The 22,299-nt window shown below is 42.9% G+C and overlaps 1 protein-coding gene across 1 annotated transcript; it reads left to right on the forward strand.

The window, feature by feature from the left end:
* Positions 1–8,973: 8,973 nt before the first annotated feature.
* LOC131917026 (FMR1-interacting protein NUFIP2-like) lies at positions 8,974–22,119 on the forward strand. Its single transcript, XM_059270673.1, has 5 exons — positions 8,974–9,390; positions 9,506–9,648; positions 14,851–15,055; positions 15,175–15,572; positions 20,366–22,119. The coding sequence occupies exons 4-5, from the start codon at positions 15,302–15,304 to the stop codon at positions 22,117–22,119; spliced, it is 2,025 nt and encodes a 674-aa protein (XP_059126656.1). The 5' UTR covers positions 8,974–9,390; positions 9,506–9,648; positions 14,851–15,055; positions 15,175–15,301.
* Positions 22,120–22,299: the final 180 nt, after the last annotated feature.

Raw genomic sequence — 22,299 nt, forward strand, 5'->3', positions numbered from 1 at the left:
CATAATGCTGAAATTTACAGGTCTGAATCACCATGTATAGATGATAATTTATGCTCAGAACTTGATTGAGCTTGGAGGTAGTGATTAGGTTCGTTCGTTCTTTCTTTCTTTTCTTTTCTTTTTTTTTTTTTTTTTTTTTTTTGAGACAGGGTTTCTCTGTATAGTCCTTGCTGTCCTAGAGACCAGGCTGGCTCAGAACTCACAGAGATCTGCCTACCTCTGCCTCACAAGTGCTGGGATTAAAGGTGTGGGCCACCATGCCCAGCATAATTACTATTTTCTTAAAAAGATTTATGTTTATGTGCATGTATGTTACGTGTGTAGTGCATTCAGAGACCAAAAGAAGGTGTGGATTCCCTGGAGCTGAAGTTAAAAGTAATTGTGAGGCACCCAACGCAGGTGTTGGGAACAGAACTCAGGTCTTCTGGAAGAGCAGGAAATGCTCTTAAGCCTTAAGCCATCTCTCCAGCCCCATAATTTTCTCCCCCCTCCCTCTCATGAGACAGGGTTTCTCTGGGTATTAGCTCTGGCTAGCTGTCCTGGAACTTGCTTTGTAGACCAAGCTGGCCTTGAACTCACAGAGATCTGCTAGCCAGTGCTGGGATTACAGGTGTGTGCCTCCACCTCCTAGCCTACAACAGTGACTTTGATCTAATGTTTTATTTCATTTTATAATAGTGTATGAATATTGCTTTAATGCTTTCTTTTTAAGATTTTGTAGTTCTGCCATGCATAATGGCACACACTTTTAATCCCAATACCAGGGAGAGAAATCAGAGGTGAATTTCTGTGAGTTGGAGTCCAGCTTGGTTGACGTAGTGAGTTTTAGGCCAGTTAGGACTACATAGTGAGATAAGAAAGAGAATAATTGAGAGTGAGGATGATTATATTTATTGCCAGGTATGGTAGCACATACCTGTATTCCCAGTACCGTATGTTTGCTAATTTAATAAATCGGGAACTTGAGGCTGGAGAAATGGTTCAGTGGTTAAGAGTACTGGCTGCTCTTCCAGAGAACCAGGGTTCAATTCCCAGCACCCACATAGCTCACACTCTATAATTCCAGTTCTGGGGTGTAGAACATCCTCACACAGACACACATGCAGGCAAAACACTAATGAACATAAAATAAAAGTAAATCAATAAAAAAAAAATTAATTAGGGAGCAGATGCAGAGACCCAGAGCCAAACATTAGGCAGAGCTTGGAGAATCCCTCAGAAGAGGAGGAGAAAGGATTGTAGGAGCCAGAGGGGTCAAGGACACTATGAGAACAAGGTTTACAGAATTAACTAAGCAGGGCTCATAGGGGCTCACAGAGACTGAATCAATAATCATGGAGCCTGTATAGGTCTGAGTTAGGTCCTCTGCAAATATGTTATGGTTGTGTGGCTTGGTGTTCTTGTGGGACTCCTAACAGTGGGAGTGGGGGTGTCTCTGACTCTTTCACCTGCTTTTCATACCCTCTTCCTCCTACTGGGTTACCTCATCCAACCTTGAAATGAGGGTTTATACCTAGTCTTATTGTAACTTGCTATGCCGAGTTTGGTGGATGTCCCTGGGAGAACTGTTCTTTTCTGAAGGGAAATGGAAGAGGAGCGGATTTGGAAGAGAAGAGAGGGAAGAGTAGAGGGAGTGGAAACTGAGGTGGGGATGTAATGTATGAGAGAAGAATACAAAAACAAAGACAAAACAAAAAACTCACAGTGGAAAATGAAAGAGGAGGATACTCCAGGGTTGGCCTCTGGCCTCCATATGTGGACAAGTGTACCCTCGTGATGAATGGAGGCCAGCCTGGTCTACAGAGTGAGATCCAGGACAGCCAGAGCTACACAGAGAAACCCTGTCTCCAAAAACCAAAAAGAAAAAAAAATCAAGAACTTTACAATTAGTGTACTCTTCAGCCACCTATGAAATGAGATTGTATTTGGATGTAGCTGGTTAGTACAGCATACAGAGAGAGACTAAGAGTATAAAAACGTTTTTAATATTATTTTTATTATATTTCATTACATTCATTTCTTTTGGGGAGGGGGAGGGTATGTGCTGGTATACATGTGGTGGTCTGAGGACAACTTTGGGGAGTCAGTTCTCCCCTTCTACCATGTGGGTCCAGAGATCGGATTTAGGCTGACCCGGCCAGAGAGCAGCAGCGTTATCAGCTGAGGCATCTCAGTGGCCTCTCGGAGTTTCTTTAGACGGGCTGCAGGTAGCCTGAGATGAGCCAGTGACTACGCCTCATCATAATCACAGCCTCCAGGCATCTCCTCCTCCTGTGTGGAACTCAGGCTGAATGACTCACTTATTTTTCTAACATTTAATAACTTTATTAGAAAGTGTAACTGATTACACATAGACATCAATGTAATTACATTGTTTAGATTTTTTTATGCATATAAAAGTGTTTTGCAGAATTCTGGGAAGTGGAAGGCTGAGTCGGTAGACACCAGCCTGCTGTCCTGGGAGCAACATGTAACGGCACACAGGTAAAGCCACGGAACGCGTGGCAACATATAGATTAACAGAAATGGGCTGAGCTTAGTTGTAAGAGCTAGTCAGTGGTAGGCCTGAGCTAATGGCCAAGCAGTTTTAATTAAAAAAAAAAAAAAAAAAAAAAAAGGTGTTTTGCCTGTATGTTTGTGCACCACATGCATGCATGGAGGCCAGAAGAGGGCATTAGATCCCTTTAGACTGGAGTTACAGACAATTATGAGCTGCCATGTGGGTGCTGAGATTTGAACCCTGCGTCCTCTGGAAGAGCAGCCACTATTTTTATCTGCTGAGTGATTTCTGAAGTCTCAATATATATAGTATTTTGAATAGTAAAAATCTGATGCATATTATTACAGAACATGTGCCTGTGTGTGTACAAAAATGGACATCCTGTGAGAGGATATAACACAGGCATAGCTCTACCTGGGTAGCTCAATCAACATCCTGGTCTCTAGTGAGCCTCCTATCAGTCTCCTGGTAGCTGGGAATAATCTTTCTTTAGTAATTCACATGCAAAGAAAAGAAAAAAGTTCAACCAAATGCTGAAAGCATTATTTGGCCTTATTTTTTCTTTCTTTTTTAAAAATATCTTTTGAAATTGTATTGGATGTATTTATTTTATGTGAACGAGAGTACACCATGTGTGTTGCGTGCAATGTCCACAGAAGAAAGGAGAGGGCACTGGACCCCCTGAACTGGAGTTTCTGATGGTTGTGAGCCACCATGTGGACCCTAGGAACTGAACCTGTGTGCAAGCTGGAGACCTGAGTTCAATCTCTAGAACACACATGGTGGGAAAAAAGCAACCAATTCCCACAAGTTGTCCCTGGATCCCCACCCTCCCCCACACATACAGGTAAATAAATAAATAAAAACAAATAAATAAAAATTTTAAAGTAGCCAGGTGTGGTGGCGCATGTCTTTAATCCCAGCACTCGGGAGGCAGAGCCAGGCGGATCTCTGTGAGTTTGAGGCCAGCCTGGTCTCCAAAGCGAGTTCCAGGAAAGGCGCAAAGCTACACAGAGAAACCCTGTCTCGAAAAACAAAACAAAAAAAACAAAAACAAAAACAAAAAAATCCTAGCACTCGGGAAGCAGAGACAGGCAGATCTCTCTGAGTTCGAGGCCAGCCTGGTCTACAGAGTGAGTTCCAGAATAGACTCCAAAGCTACACAGAGAAACCCTGTCTCGAAAAACAAAACAAAACAAAGAAACAAAAAATTTAAAGTTTAAAAAATTATTTACAATTCATTTTATTTTATTTTTATTTTTGAGATAGGGTCTCAATATGTAGTCCTGGCTGGTCTGGAACTATCTATCTCAGAGAGATCCACCTGTTTCTGCCTCCTGAGTGCTGGGATTAAAAGCATACACCGCCAGGCGGTGGTGGCACACGCCTTTAATCCCAGCACTCGGGAGGCAGAGCCAGGCGGATCTCTGTGAGTTGGACGCCAGCCTGGGCTACCAAGTGAGTTTCAGGAAAGGCGCAAAGCTACACAGAGAAACCCTGTCTCAAAAACAAAACAAAACAAAAAAACAAAAAACAAAAAGCATACACCAACATGCCTGCCCCACCCCCCCCAAATTAATTATATTTCTATACCAATAGCAAAAATTATTCTTAAGAATATTATTTATTATTTTTATGTATATCGGTGTTTTGCTGGCATGTATGTCTGTGCACTACATCTGTGCAGTGCCCACAGAGGCCAGAAGAGGGCGTTAGATCCCCAGGAACGGAAGTTAGAGACAGCGTAAGCTGCTATGTGAGTGCTGGAAATTGAACCCAAGTCTCTACAAGGGGAGACCGATACTTTTATCCACTGAGCCATTTCTCCAGTCCCAACAACAAAAATTCTTAAAAAAAAAAAATAATTAATCACAATGATGAAATTTACAATACTATCAATTTAGTGAGGTATTAGGGCTGGAGATGTAGCTCAATGGATAGAATGCTTGCCCAACTCTTGTGAAACCTTGGGTTCCACTGCTGGCATCGTACACAACTAAGTGTGGGGGAGAATTCAGATGATCCCAGCGCCCACGAGGTGGAAGCAGGAGGATCAGAAGTTCAGGGTCATCTGAACTACATAGGAAGTTCTAGGCCAGAGGGAGCAACATGAGATTCAGTCTCAAGATAAGTACATAAGTAAACACACAAAATAGAAATATATTTAACCAAAGAGGGCTGGAGGACTCAGTGGTTAAGAGCACTTGTGACTCTTCTCAAGGACTCAGGCTCAGTTTCTAGCACCCACATGGTGGTTTATAACCATTTATACCTCTGGTTCCAGATCAGACACTCTCTTCTGACCTCCATGGACACTAGACATGTGTGTGGTGCACAACATAATACATGAATGCAAAACACTCATAGACATAAATATAAATTAATAAATAATTTTTAAAAAATTTAATGAGTTTAAAGCTTTGTACACTGAACACTGAAACACACTGCTTGTGAGATGGTTCAGCAGGTAAAAGTCCTTGCCTCTGAATTTGATTCCAGAACCCACAAATTAGAGAGAGAGAACTGACTCCCTCAAGTTGTTCTCCAATGCCTACATTTGTGCTATGGCACACTCGTGCCTGCATACACACACACACACACACACACACACACACACACAGAGAGAGAGAGAGAGAGAGAGAGAGAGAGAGAGAGAGAGAGAGAGAGAAATTAACATAAGGAAATAATAAATTTCAAAGTGGTACAAAGAAATTAAAATAATAACTGTTTGTTAAAGGCACTAAAGTGATTGGGTAAATTATTACACCACAATCAATAATTAACAGTAACAATCATATGACTTTTGAAATACTCTGAGAATGGAGAGGGGCAATAAAACCAGTAGGCTATAGTTTCCATGATTATACTGTTTCCTTATAGCTTCTTAGACATTCTGACCACACTGACTAAATTCTGTATTTCGAATTTAAACCAGTTTGTTTTAAGTTGTTTTACTCTCAGGCAAACCTTACGTCCAACTTCTGATACATCTAACTATAGACTCCAACATACTAAGTACACATATTGAGAACTAAATCTTTGTTTGTTTTGAGATGGTCTCTTTATGTAGTCCTAGATGTCTTAGTGTTCACTATGTAGACCAGGCTAGACTTGAACTCACAGACATCCACCTGCTTCTGCCTCCCTAGTACTGGGATTAAAGACATGTGCCACCATGCCCAGCCAACAGCTAAATCTTAATAAATCCACACATAAACTCATTTTACTGTTAAAGATTTAATATAAAAATGAGATTTTATTTTGTATTTGTATTCAGAAGACAATTATATGCTGATTTCATTCTTTTGTGAATAATGAGAAGCAAAAAGAAGGAATCAAAAGTTGATGTTTTCTTTTTTCTTTTTTCAGACAGAGTTTCTCTGTGTAGCCCTGGCTGTCCTGGAACTCACTCTGTAGACCAGGCTGGCCTTAAACTCAGAGATTCACTGCCTCTACCTCCCCAGTGCTGGGATTAAAGGGGTGCGCCACCACTGCCCGGCTCATTGCTCTTGAATGCCAGAGCATTTTGCCTGCCCTTTTGAAACTTGGGAAAACACTAATCTCGATGAGTTTGCTAACTGCCTTATCTAAAACTGACCTCAATCAAGTCTCTGAAAGTTTTGTCAAATTTTGCCATTATTGCGACAAACTCCCTGAGATAAGCAATCTAAAGGGAGAAGGAATTCTTGAGGTCACTGGTTTTTGGTCTTTGGCAAGGGATGACTGGAAGCATGTCATGGACCAGACCTTCATGGACTGTGAAATCCAGGAAGTGAAGTGAGGGGGAGAAAGAGGCCAGGGGCTCCACCCAACGACCTATGTCTTGGCTAGTTTTTATGTCAACTTAACACAAGGTCAAATCATCTGAGAGGCGGGAACCTCAATTAAGAAAATACCTCCAAAAGATATGGCTGTAGGCAGGCAAGCCTGTAGGACATTTTCTTAGTGATTCAGAGGGGAGGGCCCAGCCCAAAGAGCTTGCTTTGTAGAAACAGGCTGGCCTTGAACTCAGAGATACACCTGCCTCTGCCTCCAGAGAGCTAGGTTTAAAAGTGTGTGCCACCACGGTTAATCCCATCACAGTGAAATCCAGGACAGCCAGGGCTACACAAAGAAATCCTGTCTTGAAAAAAAAAAGAAAGAAAGAAAACAGTCTGAGCAGGCCAGTAACAGCACTCCTCCATGGCCTCTGCATCATCTCCTGCCTCTAGGTTCCTGCTCTGTTGGACTTCCTGCTTTGGCTTCATTGATAGACTGTGATTCAGGATATGCAAATCCTTTCCTCCCCAAGTTGCTTTTGTCCATGGTGCTTCATCACAACAATAGTAACTCTAACTAAGATAGCCTAACTTCCTTTCACTAGGTCCCACTTCCCAAAGAGTCTGCAGTTTGTCAATGGTACCACATGCTGGTAACCAGCCTTAAGCACAGAGCCTGCAGGGCATAGTTAAGAGCCCAGCTATTCCTACCATCTTGGATAAAATAGCAAGATGGGATGGGATGGGATGGGATGGGGGGGGGGGCTGTTACAAACCATAACATATATAGTATTTAATCATTTCATAGTATCAATATTTAAAACTATCATTTACAGACACTAGAACTATTTTTTTCAAATGAGAAAGTTTAGGGGGGCTAAGTAATCTGCCCAAATAAAGCAAATGAGGAAGGATTCCATGGCAGCTCTGACCATAAAACTGATATCCATATCAAGGAGTCAGGGCTGCTGGAACTTACTTCCAGGAACTTGAGTCAGAGACAGCTATTAGATACCAAGATGGATGCCTACCACAAAAATGGAGTTTCTTTAGCCACCACAGATGCATGAATAAAACTCTTTCCTGCTAAAATGAAACAGTGAATGTTACCAGTGCGTTGCCTTTGAAACTGTAACTATCATCAAAGAGCAAATTTCCATCTACACAAAACTACCCCATACCGTTTCTGATTAAAATTTCTATAAAGTTAGAATTGAAAACTAGAAAGTTTCAGTAAAGTTCCTTGCTGTTTAGGATTTATTATAATAAACTAAAAGGGTGCTCTCTGGGAAGAGCAGAGCTCACAGGATGTTAGAACGGAAAGGAAGTTAGAGGCCATGCTGCTCATCCTCCATAACTTAGAAATGAGAAAACTGAAAATCAAAGCTCAGAGTTCAAAGTTTCTGCATTTCTTAGGTTGCAATAGAACCCAAAGTAAAAGATTACAGGCACGTGAAAAATAAGGTGTTCGAGGTGTGATTTTCATTCGATAATTAGAGTGGCCTTTCAACTCTATTTAATTAATCTCCCGAACTGGCCAAAGAGAAACAACAAACTTCCAAATAAGCACATAATAGCTGGTAGAGAGAAAATGTTCAATAATTAGCTGGGTGTGAGGAGCCAGGGCTCTGAAGCAGCATTTGGGAGGCGGAGGCAGGGAAAATGAGCTCAGTGACGGCTACACAGCCTGGGCTACACAGTCAGCTGCAGGCTACTGAGAACTAATTCAAAGAAAAAAATCTAAACAAGCTGGGTGTGGTGGCACACATCTTTATTTATTTTTTTATTGGGCTATTTTCTGTTTTATTATAAAGATTGGGGTTTCAGGCATTTGAAATCTTTAGTTTTCTCTTCTCTAGACATTGAGTGGACTTAGTAATAACATAATAGTTACATGGTGGTGCTGTGCTGAAAAACAAGAAAATTAACATGCAGTCATTTTAACATCTCAGGTCCTGCAGCAAGTGACATGGATCCAAATGACATGATCTTTACATAAATAAGCCACATTTTCCTGCCTTAAAGTCCCAAACTGACTCAGGACCGCAAGCCTTCAAAGGGAGCTGAGGAATCCTGCTCTCAGGAGAGCTCAGGGATGAATCATGGCCTTCTTCCGCCTTGTCTTTTTGTAGTCAGGGAAGTCCTCTTCACTGTCCTGTTTTCCGGGATGTTCAAAATCTTGGACCTTTTATGAGCTTGCTCTAACTTTTTTTTTCTTAACATAAAAACAGGTTATAATTTAAAAGTTCAGGGTTATTTTAAACAGTAAAATATTTTCTCTGTAGAAAATAGTATAAATGATAACATTTCCCAATAAGCCCCTTTAAGCCAAATGATAGCTGAATTATATACATATATTGATTAGATTCTGGGATACAGAAGAAACCTATCTTCATCTGTTCAGAGAGCTATGTTTTACTTAAGTTGTGTAGGTGAGCTTCCTATTCATCTTCCCCTTCACTGTTTGATCTACGGCAGACATGTTTCTATAGACTAGTCCATAATCTAAAAAGATTTTAGCCTCCCCTCCTGAAAGAGAGCCTTGCTCTAACTTCTTTAGAGCGACAAGAGAAGGGAGTATTCTTTTCACCATCTCTGTATCACTTTACCTGCTGTTCCCTATAGCAGCCAATTCACCCCAGGAATTCAGCATCCTCACAAAGACAGCTGTTTAGAGCCCAACGTCTATGATGTCAGACCATTTAGAACAGCTTAACTGGTCTGGCTAGGAAATAGATAACCATGTCTTAATTTCCTCAGACATGGAGTATTAAAGCTTTCTTCAAGGTCTCTTCATTCCAGGCACACCAACGTGTGCAGATGGATCTTTGGCTCTCCTCATTCCCACGTGCACATAGACAAGCAGAGTCTCACGTCCACTCAGACCCAGGCTGGCTTCTCCCTCATGTTCTTCCTGCCTCAATATCCCCAATACCACCTTCATACCTCAATACAAGTGCTGGGATTATAATCATTGACCACCAGGCTAAGCATTTCCACTGAATTTCTAATGTTACCCTGCTTAGGCCAAGCTTCCACAGATGCCCATAAGGCAAGCACAAAATCCAGGTGAACAAATCCTGTTTCCTTTCTCTAGCTCCAGCTCAATTTCATGTTAACCTCTTTCCACATGTAAGCATAAACACAACACCAACAAATAATATGAATATTCCTTTAGATATTTCTGGGAATAGTAATTAACACCACACGTCACTATACACTTGTACTGTATTTATTTTTGTTCCAGCACCAGTCATCTTTATGATCTCACTTGGTCCTCTTCAGAGACACATCCCAGGACTTCAGCTGTCTCTGGACTGCAGGAGGTGGTTGGTGTTGTAGGAACATAGTAAAAGTAAAAGAAGAAAGGATTTCCTGTCTGAATGTCAGGTACAAGTCATGTATCTTTTTTTTTAAACCTATTTATTTATTTATTTATTTTTATTTTAATTAAATTTTCCCTTCATCATGAAGAACAGACTTTAATGTATATTATTATGATTTCATTTTAAAGGCAATATTTTTTAATTTATTTTTTAATTACACTCATGATATTCATTAATTATACTCATGATATTAATTATATTTATGATATTCATTGATTACATTCGTAGTATTCATTCAATAATTATATTTATGATATTCATTAATTATATTAATTGTATTGATTTATTACATTCATGATATTATGTCCTGATACTACTGTCCATTTGGGAGGTTTTTCCATCACACAAAACAGAGATTCTGTACTTAGTAAATCATTGATCTATATTCCTTTCTTCTCTACCTTGAGATAACATCTAATTTTTCTGTCTCTATGAATTTGTATATTCTATATATTTCATGTAATACAATTCTATAGTATTTGTCCTTTTTTTTTAAATGTAAAAACATTTTATGTACAACTGCAGGAGAAATAATACACAGATAGCCTGAACAAAAACAGGTTATAATTTAAAAGTCTAGGGTTATTTTAAACAGTAAAATATTTTCTCTGTAGAAAATAGTATAAATGATAATGTTTCCCAATAAGCCCTTTTAAGCCAAATGGTAGCTGAATTATACATATAAATATTTATTAGACTCTGGGATACAGAAGAAACCTATCTTCATCTGTTCAGAGAGCTATGTTTTACTTAAGGGCACACATCTTTAATCAGGAGGCAGAGGCAGGTGGATCTCTGTGAGTTCCAGGCCATCTATGGTTACAATAATGAGACCTTGTCTCACAACAAAAAAAAAATCCTTCTAAAATCAACAGATAGAAACTGTTCAATAAATATTTGCAAATGTGGAGGCAGAGGCAGGTGGATCTCTGTGAGTTCCAGGCCATCTATGGTTACAATAATGAGACCTTGTCTCACAACAAAAAAAAATTCTTCTAAAATCAACAGATAGAAACTGTTCAATAAATATTTGCAAATGTTTAATTAAGTTAAACAGATCTTATTGTTTTCACTTCTCAGATTTCCTTTATAGGCAGTTATACCTTGTAGATAAAAGCAGTCCCTACTGTGGGTGGAGTGGAGCTTGCTAAGCTTTACCATTAAACAGGTTTCTCAAAAAAAAAAAAAAAAAAAAAAAGGAAGGAAGGAAGGAAAGAAGGAAGGGAGGGAGGGAGAGAAGAAGACACTCTGTCCTAATCCCAAACTGGAATTCATTTAATGATTTTTTTTTTTAATGACTCAAGAGTGGGGCAGTGGTGGTACATGTCTTTAATTCCAGCACTTGGAGACAGAGGCAGGTGGAATTTGTGAGTTCGAGGCTAGTCTGGTCTACAGAGTGCTGCCCAGCAAATTTCCTTATAATTTGTTATCAGTTTATGTTTATGTATATACCTATTTTATTACTATGTTCAAAGTGTTATTTATTTATTTTACACAGGGTCTCATATAGGCCAGGCTAACCTCAGACCGAGCTCCATGTGTAATTAAGGATGACCTTGTGCTTCTGACACTCCTACATCTCCTCCAGGTCACTGTCTCCTCCTTCTACCTGACCCTGAATGCTAGGATGAAAGTTGTTCACCACTACACCCAGCTAAGAGTTAGACTGTTTAAGTCAGTACAACTGCACATGAATACATAAACTAAGGCAAGTCAAAGTGTAAGCTGGAAATTCACTGAGTATGTTTTGTTTGTCTGGAAGTATAATGTAGGAAATATAGAAAAAGAAGTTAGAATCAAGAATGGGAAGTCTATTTTCCAACTTAATGTCTAAGTCAAACAGACAGACAGACAGACAGACACACACACACACACACACACACACACACACACTCCCCATAATGGTGAATTCTATTTACATTTTAAGCATGTGGGAATAGTAGAGACTAATCAAGATGATATTACTACTGGGTTCCTAGCTCTCAAAATTGAGTAATTATGGGCTAGGGCGATGGCTTAGTGGTTAAGAGCATTTTTTGTTCTTTGTTTTTTTTTTTCAAGACAGGGTTTCTCTGTGTAGTTTTGGTGCCTGTCTTGGATCTCGCTCTGTAGACCAGGCTGGCCTTGAACTCACAGAGATCTGTCTGCCTCTGCCTCTCGAGTGCTGGCAAAAAGAAAGACATTTTTATATATCCTGTGTAATATGAATATGTCTTAAAAACATTACGGTAAGGGCAGGTATGGTAGCACACACTTGAAATACCAACATTTAGGAAGCAGAAGGATCAAGAGTTCAAGGTCATTCTTAATTACAAAGTGAGTTGGAGGTCAGTCTAGGCTATATGAGACCCTGACTCAAAAAAAAAAAAAAATGAAAACAACAAACACCAAATAAAAATACATTCTCAAAACAAGACATAGGGCTGAAGAGATGATTCAGAGGTTAAAAGTACCTGTTGGTCCTGTAGAAGACCCAGGTTTAGTTCTCAGCATCCACATGGTGATTCACAACCATTCTTTTTAAAGATTTATTTATTTATTTTATGTGCATTGGTGTTTTGCCTGCATGTATGCCTGCATGAGAGTATCGGGTGCCCTGGAACTGGCGTTACAGACAATTGTGAGCTGCTATATAGGTGCTGGGAATCGAACCCAGGTCCTCTGGAAGAGCTGCTAGTGCTCTTAACTGCTGAGCCATCTCTCCAGCCCCCTCACAACCATTCTTAACTCCAGATATAGGGGTTTTGACAACCTCTTTTGACCTTACCAGGCACCAGGCATACACATGGTGCACATACATACATACAGGCAAAACACTCATGCCATGAGTGCACAAAATACATCTAATTGAACAAACAAAACATTAAAGGGCCGGAGAGATGGCTTGGAGGTTCAGAGTACTGGCTGCTCTTGTGAAAAACCTGGGTTCATTTCCCAGCACTCAAGTGGCAGCTGGCAACTATAACTCCAGTTTCAGGGGATCTGACATCCTCACATAGACATACATGCAGGCAGAACACCAATGCATATAAAATAAAAGTAAATAAATCATTTAAAACAAAAAAACAAAAACAATATATTATGGTAGTTGAAATATGCCACTCACAAAGACTGTATGAATCTATTGACATGAGGTACATTGAGCAGTCAACTTAAAACAGGGCACGAAGGAAGGAAGGAAAGTAAGGGGATTTATCTTGTAAATCTTTTGTTTTTTTAAAAAAGATATATTTTGCCGGTTGGTAGTGGCAAGCGCCTTTAATCCCAGCACGATCCAGAGGCAGAGACAAGTGAGTTTCAGTGAGGCCAGCCTGGTCTACAGAGCAAGTTCCAGGATAGCCAGGGTGGTTACACAGAGAAACCCTGTCCTCAAAACAAAAGAAAAAAGATGTATTTTATGTGTGTGTTTTGCCTGAATGTATGTATGTGCTCCATGTGTGTGCCTGGTGCCTTTGGACGTCAGAAGAGAGGTTGGACCCTCAGGAACTGGAGTTATGGATAATTATGAGCTGCCATGCGAATGCTCAGAATCGAACTCTGGTCCTTTGCAAGAGCAGAATATGCTCTTCACAGCTAAGCCATCTCTCCAGCTTCAAGAGATTTATCATTTAATAGGTATGGAGTTTCAGTTTTACGAGATGAATAGGTCTAGGGATGCACTTGACTATGGTTGCACAATAATGGGAATGTCCTAATACCCTGAACTATGTACTCAAAATGGTTAAGTAGGATCTGGGTATGATGGTACATGCCTAAAATGACAGTATTTGTGAGGCAGAAGCAGGGGGATTGCAGCAAGTTTGAAGCCAGCCTGGGCTACATACTTAGGGATACATAGTAAGACCCTGTCTCAAAATAACGAAACAAAACAAAAACAAATAACAAAACAAAACAAAAACAAACCAACAAAAAATGTTAAGATGGTAAATTTTTTTTAAAGATTTATTTATTTATTATGTATACAGCATGTATGACTGCAGGCCAGAAGAGGTCACCAGATCTCATTACAGATGGTTGTGAGCCACCATGTGGTTGCTGGGAATTGAACTCAGGACCTCAGGAAGAACAGTCAGTGCTCTTAACCTCTGAGCCATTTCTCCAGCCCTTGTTTTGTTTTTTGAGACAGGGTTTCTCTGTGTAGTTTTGGTACCTGTCCTGGATCTCACTCTGTAGACCAGGCTGGCCCCGAACTCACAGAGATCCACCTGGCTCTGCCTCCCAAGTGCTGGGATTAAAGGTGTGCTCCACCACTGCCCTGCAAGATGGTAAATTTTACATTTAAACTTTCCCTCGTATTACATAGAGAAATATTATCACATTTAACAACTTATAAAGCAAGTGTACATGTAATGTAGTTCTAAGAAATAGCACATTGGCTGGGTGTGGTGCTGTAGGACTTTAATCCCAGCACTCAGGAGGCAGAGGCAGGGGGCATCTCTTAGTTGGAGGATAGCCTAGTCTACATTGTCTACACAGGGAGTTCCAAGTCAATCAGGGTTACAAAGTTAGACTCTGTTTCAAAAACAAACCAATCCAAAACAAATAAACAACAACACCCCCTACTCCCCTCCCCGTCGCCAAAATCCACAAAAATATATTTTGAGGGTACCCTGTGTCTGTCCTCATTACAACCCTCTTCCTACCATGACTAGTTGAATTAACGGCAAACAATGCAAACACATCTTTAAATTTCAATGTTTTCTGTAAATGCAAAACAAAAAAAATGTAAAAAACAAAACCGTAAGAACTTTTAAAGGTGTCCTTTCTTCCTTCCTTCACTCTTGAAATTCTTATTCTAAAACCTATTTTGGTTCCATAGTTGACCTCACCTGTAGTGTTTAATTAAAACAAAAAAAAAACTTCAGCATAGATTTTTCACCCCTCCCTCTCTTGCCTTCAACTACAAAGAAACAATGATTTAAGCCCTTTGTGCCCTTTTAGAAAATTACACAGATACCCCATTGTGGAACCCTATAATCCCTCCGTGGAAAGGAAGAGATTAGCATATGAATACAAAGCAAAATGAATCCAGAATACAAAACGATCTATCTGAGTTGTGAAGGTTTTGTGTTCTTAAAAATGAATTTATTTCCTCTTTTGTATCGCCCCTTTCGTGGCCTAAGGGTTAAGGAAACTGAGCTTCCCCCTCTGCTCTGGCTACCCGGAAAAGGATTTTTAAAAAAACCACACACACACACCCCGACAGATTCTAGGAGGTGCAAAACCAACAGATGAGATGGCTCCTAGCGCCAGCAATCGTCCGTGGAATCTGCTACACTCGAAATCAGCTTGCTTGCCTGTGAGGCGTGTAGAAAGTGCTGTTCGCTAACTGCGCGGTGAAGGAGAGAAAGCGATAGAAGAGAGAGCCATAATGCTGACGTTGAAGGCCCGGCCCTGTGAGGTTGCATAGGGTAAGTGGCGTTGGCCAGGCGGCGGTGGCGAAGGGGAAGGGAAGAGGATTTGGGCTAGGGGCGGGGCTTGACGCGCAGCGTGGCTCCTGATTGCTGGAGCGCTGCTGCCAATCTTGCAGATCCGCTCGCTTAACCAGTGCGCTGGCGAGACGCGCTCAGATATACTGAGCGAGCGCCGAGCAGCAGTCTCAGATCCTGACGGTGCAGCAGCCCGCAGCCTCAGCCAGGGAGTCCCAGCCGCTTTCAATGGAGGAGAAGCCCGGCCAGCCACAGCCTCAGCACCATCACAGCCACCACCATCCGCACCATCACCCCCAGCAGCAGCCGTCGCACCACCACCACCATTATTACTTCTACAACCACAGCCACAACCACCACCACCACCACCATCACCAGCAGCCTCACCAGTACCTGCAGCATGGAGCCGAGGGCAGCCCCAAGGCCCAGCCCAAGCCGCTGAAACATGAGCAGAAACACACCCTCCAGCAGCACCAGGAAACGCCGAAGAAGAAAACAGGTCTGGGAGGGAGGGCGGTGGGGGAAGGGGACCGGGATGGTGGAGTGGAGGGGGGGGGGGGCCGAGGGGATGGGGGTGGGGCTAGATGTGAAAAGCGCGGACCGGGTCGGGGTGTGCGTCCCGCGGGGGCCCGGGGATGCCCCCTTTCCATTCTTCCCGGGCGCGGGCCGCGAGGTGGGGGGTTGCAGCGCCCTCTCCTTTCCCTTCAGCATGGGAGAGGCCCAGGCGGGCCTGCGTGACCTTCCCCGGCCCCCGCCCCGGCTGGAGGCAGACCTGGACGCCCGGCCTTGGGACTCCCAACATTATTATTATTATTTTTCCCCTCTTCTGCGGCCCTGGAGTTGGCCTGAATGCGGGGCGGGGGGGGGTGGGTAAGAAGGGATGCAACTCGGCCGCCCTTAAAAAAAAAAAAATTTAAAAAAAATTCCCCCGAGGTGTGTGTAATTCAGGCGGGCCTAGTGAATCCCGGCCCCGGGTGGTGTCGCGAGACCCTCCGGCGGGCGGCGATCGGGCGGGCGGGCGGCGATCGGGCGGGCGCCGGGCTGCGGGCTGAGCTGAGGAAGCCGCCTCCTCCCGCACCCGCCGCCCCGAGCCCACCTGTGGCCTTGGGGTTTGCTGTCTCGGGGGCGGGGGAGGGCGGCCGGCCGGCCGGGACCCCTTCGTCCCTCGGGTCATGTCCACCCCCGAAGGCCCCCCGCCTCGGGGCCGCCGGGCCCCGCTGCCGGCCCGCGAGGCGTCTCCTCCGGAGGCCGGCGCCCCTGGCCCGCTCTCCTCCAGAGCGCCGGCGAGGCTGGAATGTTCTCTCCTCCTCGCGGGGCCGCTTCCTGTCCGCCATGTTGGAAGCCGATTCCTGTCACCGACTCCGGCCGGCGGAGGAGCGGACGGGAGGCGGGGGGAGGGAGGGAGGGTGCCGAAGGCGCACACGGCACGCCGGGACCGGTGGCCCCGGGACGCCCCGGCGGCCGTGGCCGGGTCCTGTCCGTCCCCCCCACCCACACCCACCCCCCGCACTGCGGGCGGCCGGCGCCCCTCCCCCCGCCCCGCGCCGGGTTGTGTAACCCGGTGGCGGCCGCGCGGCCCCGGGCGGGTCCCTGGGGTGAGGGGCGGGGGCGGTTGGGGTGGGGGAGGGAAGCGGCCACGAGGGGAGCGGCCTGCACCGTGGACCCGCGCGCCGGCGGCCGCGTTTCCCGCTCCCGGGTGCGGCGGGAGGCGCGGGCGGCCGGGGCGGGGAGCCGGCCTGGAAGAGGAGCTTGAAGGGGGGGGGGGAAGGAGGCCCGGGCGGCGGCCGCGGCCTTCCCGCGGGCCTTGGAGGGGCGAGGGGGTTCGTTTTGGGTAGAGGCGGTGCCTGAGGCCGGGTGGGGGACCCAGCGGGAACCCGGCTCCCGGGTCACGAGTTTCTCTGCCACAGGAATCTCATCTCCTGCCAGGTTCGCTCACGACTCCGCCTCGGAGGCTTTCACTTAGGCCCTTTTCTTTGTAGCAGGCCCTTTCCTACCCGAAAAAAGGGGGGGGAAACAACCTCTTAAACCTTGTTCCATCCGTTTGCCACGGAAACTTCTGGGCAGGGTTAGTGAGTGCGGGGAGGGATTCCTCAAACACGGGCTTGGAGGGACGAGGGCAGTTTGGGTCCCCTCTTTAACGAACTGAAGTGGCTTGTCCGTGAGGTTGTGGCCATGCCAGTGGACAAGACTTTCGGGGGGTATTCCAGTGAAAGATATTTGGCGCGTTTTAAAACTGATGTCGATCCCCACACTGAATCTTATTTAACATGTTAAACGTAAAGATGTCTTGAGGAAATACTCAAGAACTAAGCATCAACGTCTCTATAATCGCAGATTAAAAGTGTTTATAAACTGAAGAGAAATGGAAGGGAACACTTGGAGAAATGTTAAACTCAGCTTGGCTTTTAATACAAGCAGTTACTGCTGGAAAACTTACGGTAGACAATGTAAGGTTGAAGACAAGCTTGATATCAGATTTTCTTTTGTAAGGTGGTAGGGACTAATGTTACTGTGCAGTAGAAGTGTTTAATTGTAAGGATCTAGTAGAACAGCCTAGAAACTTAGGAATTATGTAACACTGCATTAATTTTGGTTTTCAGAAGGTGAGAAAATATTAAGGTTGTCAAATAATGGTACTTCTTAGATTTAAAATTTATGTTTTATGAAGTTTATGTATTCCCCACAGGACTCATCACTCCATAGAGATGCAGACCCTGAACCTTTGGAAGGGCCACCCTTCAAAATATGGGATGAAGAATAAGGAGGGAAATTGCATTTAGGAAATTTTGAGAGAATATTAACAGTTTGGGGTAATCGGTTTTTCATGTGTGGGTTTGGTCACACAGTGCTGTTGCTTCATTGTGTACAGTGCTAACTAAGAAAAGTAGAATATATTTGGGACATGCTTGTGGGTATTTATGACCTGTTACTCCCAAAGCTTTCAGTAACTGGTTTTCTGAATCCAGAAGAGGGCACAAGAGAAGACCACATGTGTTGAGTGATGGCAGTGGCAGATCCGAAAGCTAGATTTATCAATACTCAAGGTTTGGCTGAGTCCATTTGAAATGGAGTTAGCATGGCAGCCCTAAATAATAAAAGTTCTAGGAATTCTGTAATTTTCTGTAATAACTAGTCTTCACATTGTTCTTAAGTATTTAAGCTTTAAAAGATGCCTTTCATACTTTGTGCATACCAAGGCCACAGGGGAAAAGTATTATAAACTTAAATGCAAAAAAAAAACCCAAAAACTTTTGTCATTAAAACAAGTATAGTGGGCTGTATTGTTTTGTAAACTGAGGATTGAACCTCAGTATGCTAGGCAGGAGTTGTCTACCACTCAGCTACATACAGACTCAGCCCTTATAGTATAAGTTGTAGTCCTGGTGTCTCACACTCCTGTAGCTGGAGTTAGTGTGGGCCACCATTTCTACCTGAGCTGGACAGGATTGCAGGGATGCACCATTATGCCTGGCTCAACTTTCTGCTTTTTGTTTTTTAAGACAGGGTTTCTCTGCAACTCTGGCCTGGAACTCACTCTGTAGACCAGGCTGGTCTAGAACTCAGGGAGCCTGCCACTGCCTCTGCCTCTTGAGTGCTGGGATTAAGAATGTGCATTATCACTGCCCAGCAGCTTTCTGCATTTTTTTTTTAAGAAAATTTTATAGGAAAAATACCACATAATGGACTTGTCTCTTGTTTCATAGTTAGACTCTTTCTATGAGGGGGAAAAATAATTTGAGACAGAGTCTTAATATGTAGTTCCGATTGGCCTGGAATTCATTTATATAGAATAGTCTGGCTTCAAACTCACAGATTGCCCTGCTTCTGCCTTCTCAGTGCTGGGATTGGAGGTATGGCCATCACATCTCTGTGAAAGCTTTTATTTGGAACTGGAGACAGCTTAGTGGTAGAGCACCTGCTAGGAATGCTCAGCCCTCGGCAGCACAGGAAATCTGTCTGTCACAGGTTTTTAAAAAATGAAAAATAGTACTTTTAACACTGGAAAGTAAGAATTTATTTTTTTTCTAACCACTAAGGGTTAAGCTTTGGACTTCAAACATGCCAGCCAGGAAGTTAAGAACTTCTATAAAGTGTATTTTCTGATACAAGGTGGTAGTGGCACTTGGGAGGCAGAGGCAGGGGAAATCTCTTGAGTGAGCTGTAGCAGGGCCAGGGCTACAGAGAAACGCTTTGTTTAAAACAAAACCAAAAAAGTATTTTCTGTAGTTACTAAGATTACTCATAGAATTGAGAGGATTTCCCAAAGGACTTCCGAGGTTATAAAGCAATTGATGGCTAATCACCATTTTACTAGTAAGTAGGAGTTGTGACCCAGTAGATCATTTGTAATCTTTAGACTTAACTGTAAACAGTGAAGTCTTTACATTCACATACTTGACAGCTTTAAAAAATTAGATTCCTTTGTAGTTTTGTGAGCAAGCAAGTTTTCCATGAGGATAGAAAGCTGAGAACTCTAGACAGACCAGAGTTTAGATTTCTAGTTCTGCCACTTTGTGACCTGGGTATTGTTTTATCTCTCTAGGTCTTTTTAACCCCGGTATAAGAAAACAATTCTTAAGGGTTAGAAACATTGGTACATATTTTTGTTTAATGTGTTGTGATATGTCCTGATCTCAAAGTCCACAGGGCTTATAGCTTTGTTAGGTCCGTTGGCAACTAGCCACTTACGTATAGTCTTCAATCCTCCCTCTCCCCCTGCCCCCTGTTAAAGATTGAATTCAGTGGTCATACATGCTAGGCAAAGGTCACAGCCTTAATTTTTTTCCTTTTACAGTTTACTGTATCTGAACAAAAACCCAGAGGGTAGCACTGGTCTTACCTAACTGTGTTTGAGACAAGGTTCTACCAGGGTGGCTTCAAACATGGCAGTCATCTTGCCTCTGTTTTCAGTGTGCTGGAATTGTATTGCATTTAATTAATTGTAAGGAAATTTTTATAACAGCCTCATGGCCATAATATGTAGGTTTATTCTGTTTAGATAATCTAGAGGAATATTATGGCATGCTGCTTGAGAGGTCCTGTTCTTCCTAGTTAGTTCTGGCTACTGGTTCAGTAGATGGACCTGATGTGAATTGTGTCCTAATTCTGCCTCTGCCTAGCAGTGAAATGTTATAATCTATAAAATGGGGCTGACAAGATTCTTTTCATAGAAATGGGAAGTAATAAACCTTACAGAATAGTATCTGGCCTTCAATAAACAGTTTTCAAGTCTTCAGTACTACTATGATTTAAATTTTTGTTTTTGTTTTTGTTTTTGTTCTCCTTCTGTAGGCTATGGTGAAGTAAATGGTAATGCCGGAGAGAGAGAGATATCTTTAAAGAGCCTCAGTTCTGATGAAGCTACTAACCCTATTTCTAGGGTCCTCAATGGCAACCAGCAAGTTGTAGACACTAGCCTGAAGCAGACTGTAAAGACCAGCACCTTTGGAAAAGCAGGAATTAAAACCAAGAATTTTATTCAGAAAAACAGTATGGACAAAAAGAATGGGAAGTCTTATGAAAATAAATCTGGAGAGAACCAGGCTATAGATAAGACCGACACTGTAGCAATTCCAAATGGCGTTATAACAAATAATTCAGGCTATATCACTAATGGTTATATGGGCAAAGGAGCAGATAATGATGGTAGTGGATCTGAGAGTGGATATACCACTCCTAAAAAAAGGAAAGCTAGGCGCAATAGTGCCAAGGGTTGTGAAAACCTTAATTTAGTGCAGGACAAAATAATGCAGGAGACTAGTGTCCCAGCATTAAAACAGGGACTTGAAAGTTTAAAGCCTGACTACAGTGAACAAAAGGGAACTCGAGCAGATAGTTCGAAGCCTGTTTGGAAGTATGAAACTGGACCTGGAGGAACAAGTCGTGGAAAACCTGCTGTGGGTGACATACTTCGTAAAAGCTCAGATGTTAAACCTGGTTTGAACAACAAAAAATTTGATGATCGGCCTAAAGGAAAGCATGCCTCAGCTGCTGCCTCCAAAGAGGACTCATGGACCTTGTTTAAACCACCCCCAGTTTTTCCAGTGGACAATAGCAGTGCTAAAATAGTTCCTAAAATAAGTTATGCAAGCAAAGTTAAGGAAAACCTCAACAAAACTGTACAGAACTCTTCGGTGTCACCATCCTCATCTTCATCCTCTTCATTATCTACTGGGGAAACTCAGACCCAACCTTCAAGCCGACTATCCCAGGTCCCCATGTCAGCTCTGAAATCTGTTACTTCTGCCAACTTTTCTAATGGGCCTGTTTTAGCAGGAACTGATGGAAATATGTATCCATCAGTGGGTCAGCCACTGCTAACTACTGCTGCTAATACTTTAACACCCATCTCTACTGGGACTGATTCAGTTCTTCAGGACATGAGTCTGACTTCAGCAGCTGTTGAACAAATTAAGTCTAGCCTTTTTATCTACCCTTCAAATATGCAAACGGTGCTGTTAAGCACTGCACAAGTAGATCTGCCCTCTCAGACAGATCAGCAAAACCTGGGGGATATCTTCCAGAATCAATGGGGTTTATCATTTATAAATGAGCCCAGTGCTGGCCCAGAGACTGTTATTGGAAAGTCATCAGATCATAAAGTGATGGAAGTGACATTTCAAGGAGAATATCCTGCCACTTTGGTTTCACAGGGTGCTGAAATAATTCCCTCAGGAACTGAGCATCCTGTGTTTCCCAAGGCTTATGAGCTGGAAAAACGGACTAGTCCTCAAGTTCTGGGTAACATTCTAAAACCCGGGACTACTGAGAGTGGAGCCTTATCCTTGGAACCCAGTCATATAGGTGACCTGCAAAAAGCAGACACCAGTAGTCAAGGTGCTTTAGTGTTTCTCTCAAAGGACTACGAAATAGAAAATCAAAATCCTCTGGCCTCTCCTACGAACACTTTGTTAGGCTCCGCCAAAGAACAGAGATACCAGAGAGGCCTAGAAAGGAATGATAGCTGGGGTTCTTTTGACCTGAGGGCTGCTATTGTATATCACACTAAAGGTAACATTTCTTTTTCAAAGATTCTGATGGGCTAATTTTGTCTTTGTATATATACATATACTAGTATATTTGAGATTCTAGATTATGAATGACTGAAATAATTAGTATGAATTTCTTGATTCAAGGTCTTTGGAAACAATGTAGTTTTAGAGGAATGTAGTTTTCCAACATAAAATGAATTTTGTAGACAAGGGCCTTAAGTTTTCATCCCCTAT

The sequence above is a fragment of the Peromyscus eremicus genome, chromosome 8a (genome assembly GCF_949786415.1).
Source record: "Peromyscus eremicus chromosome 8a, PerEre_H2_v1, whole genome shotgun sequence".
Classification (NCBI taxonomy): domain Eukaryota; kingdom Metazoa; phylum Chordata; class Mammalia; order Rodentia; family Cricetidae; genus Peromyscus; species Peromyscus eremicus.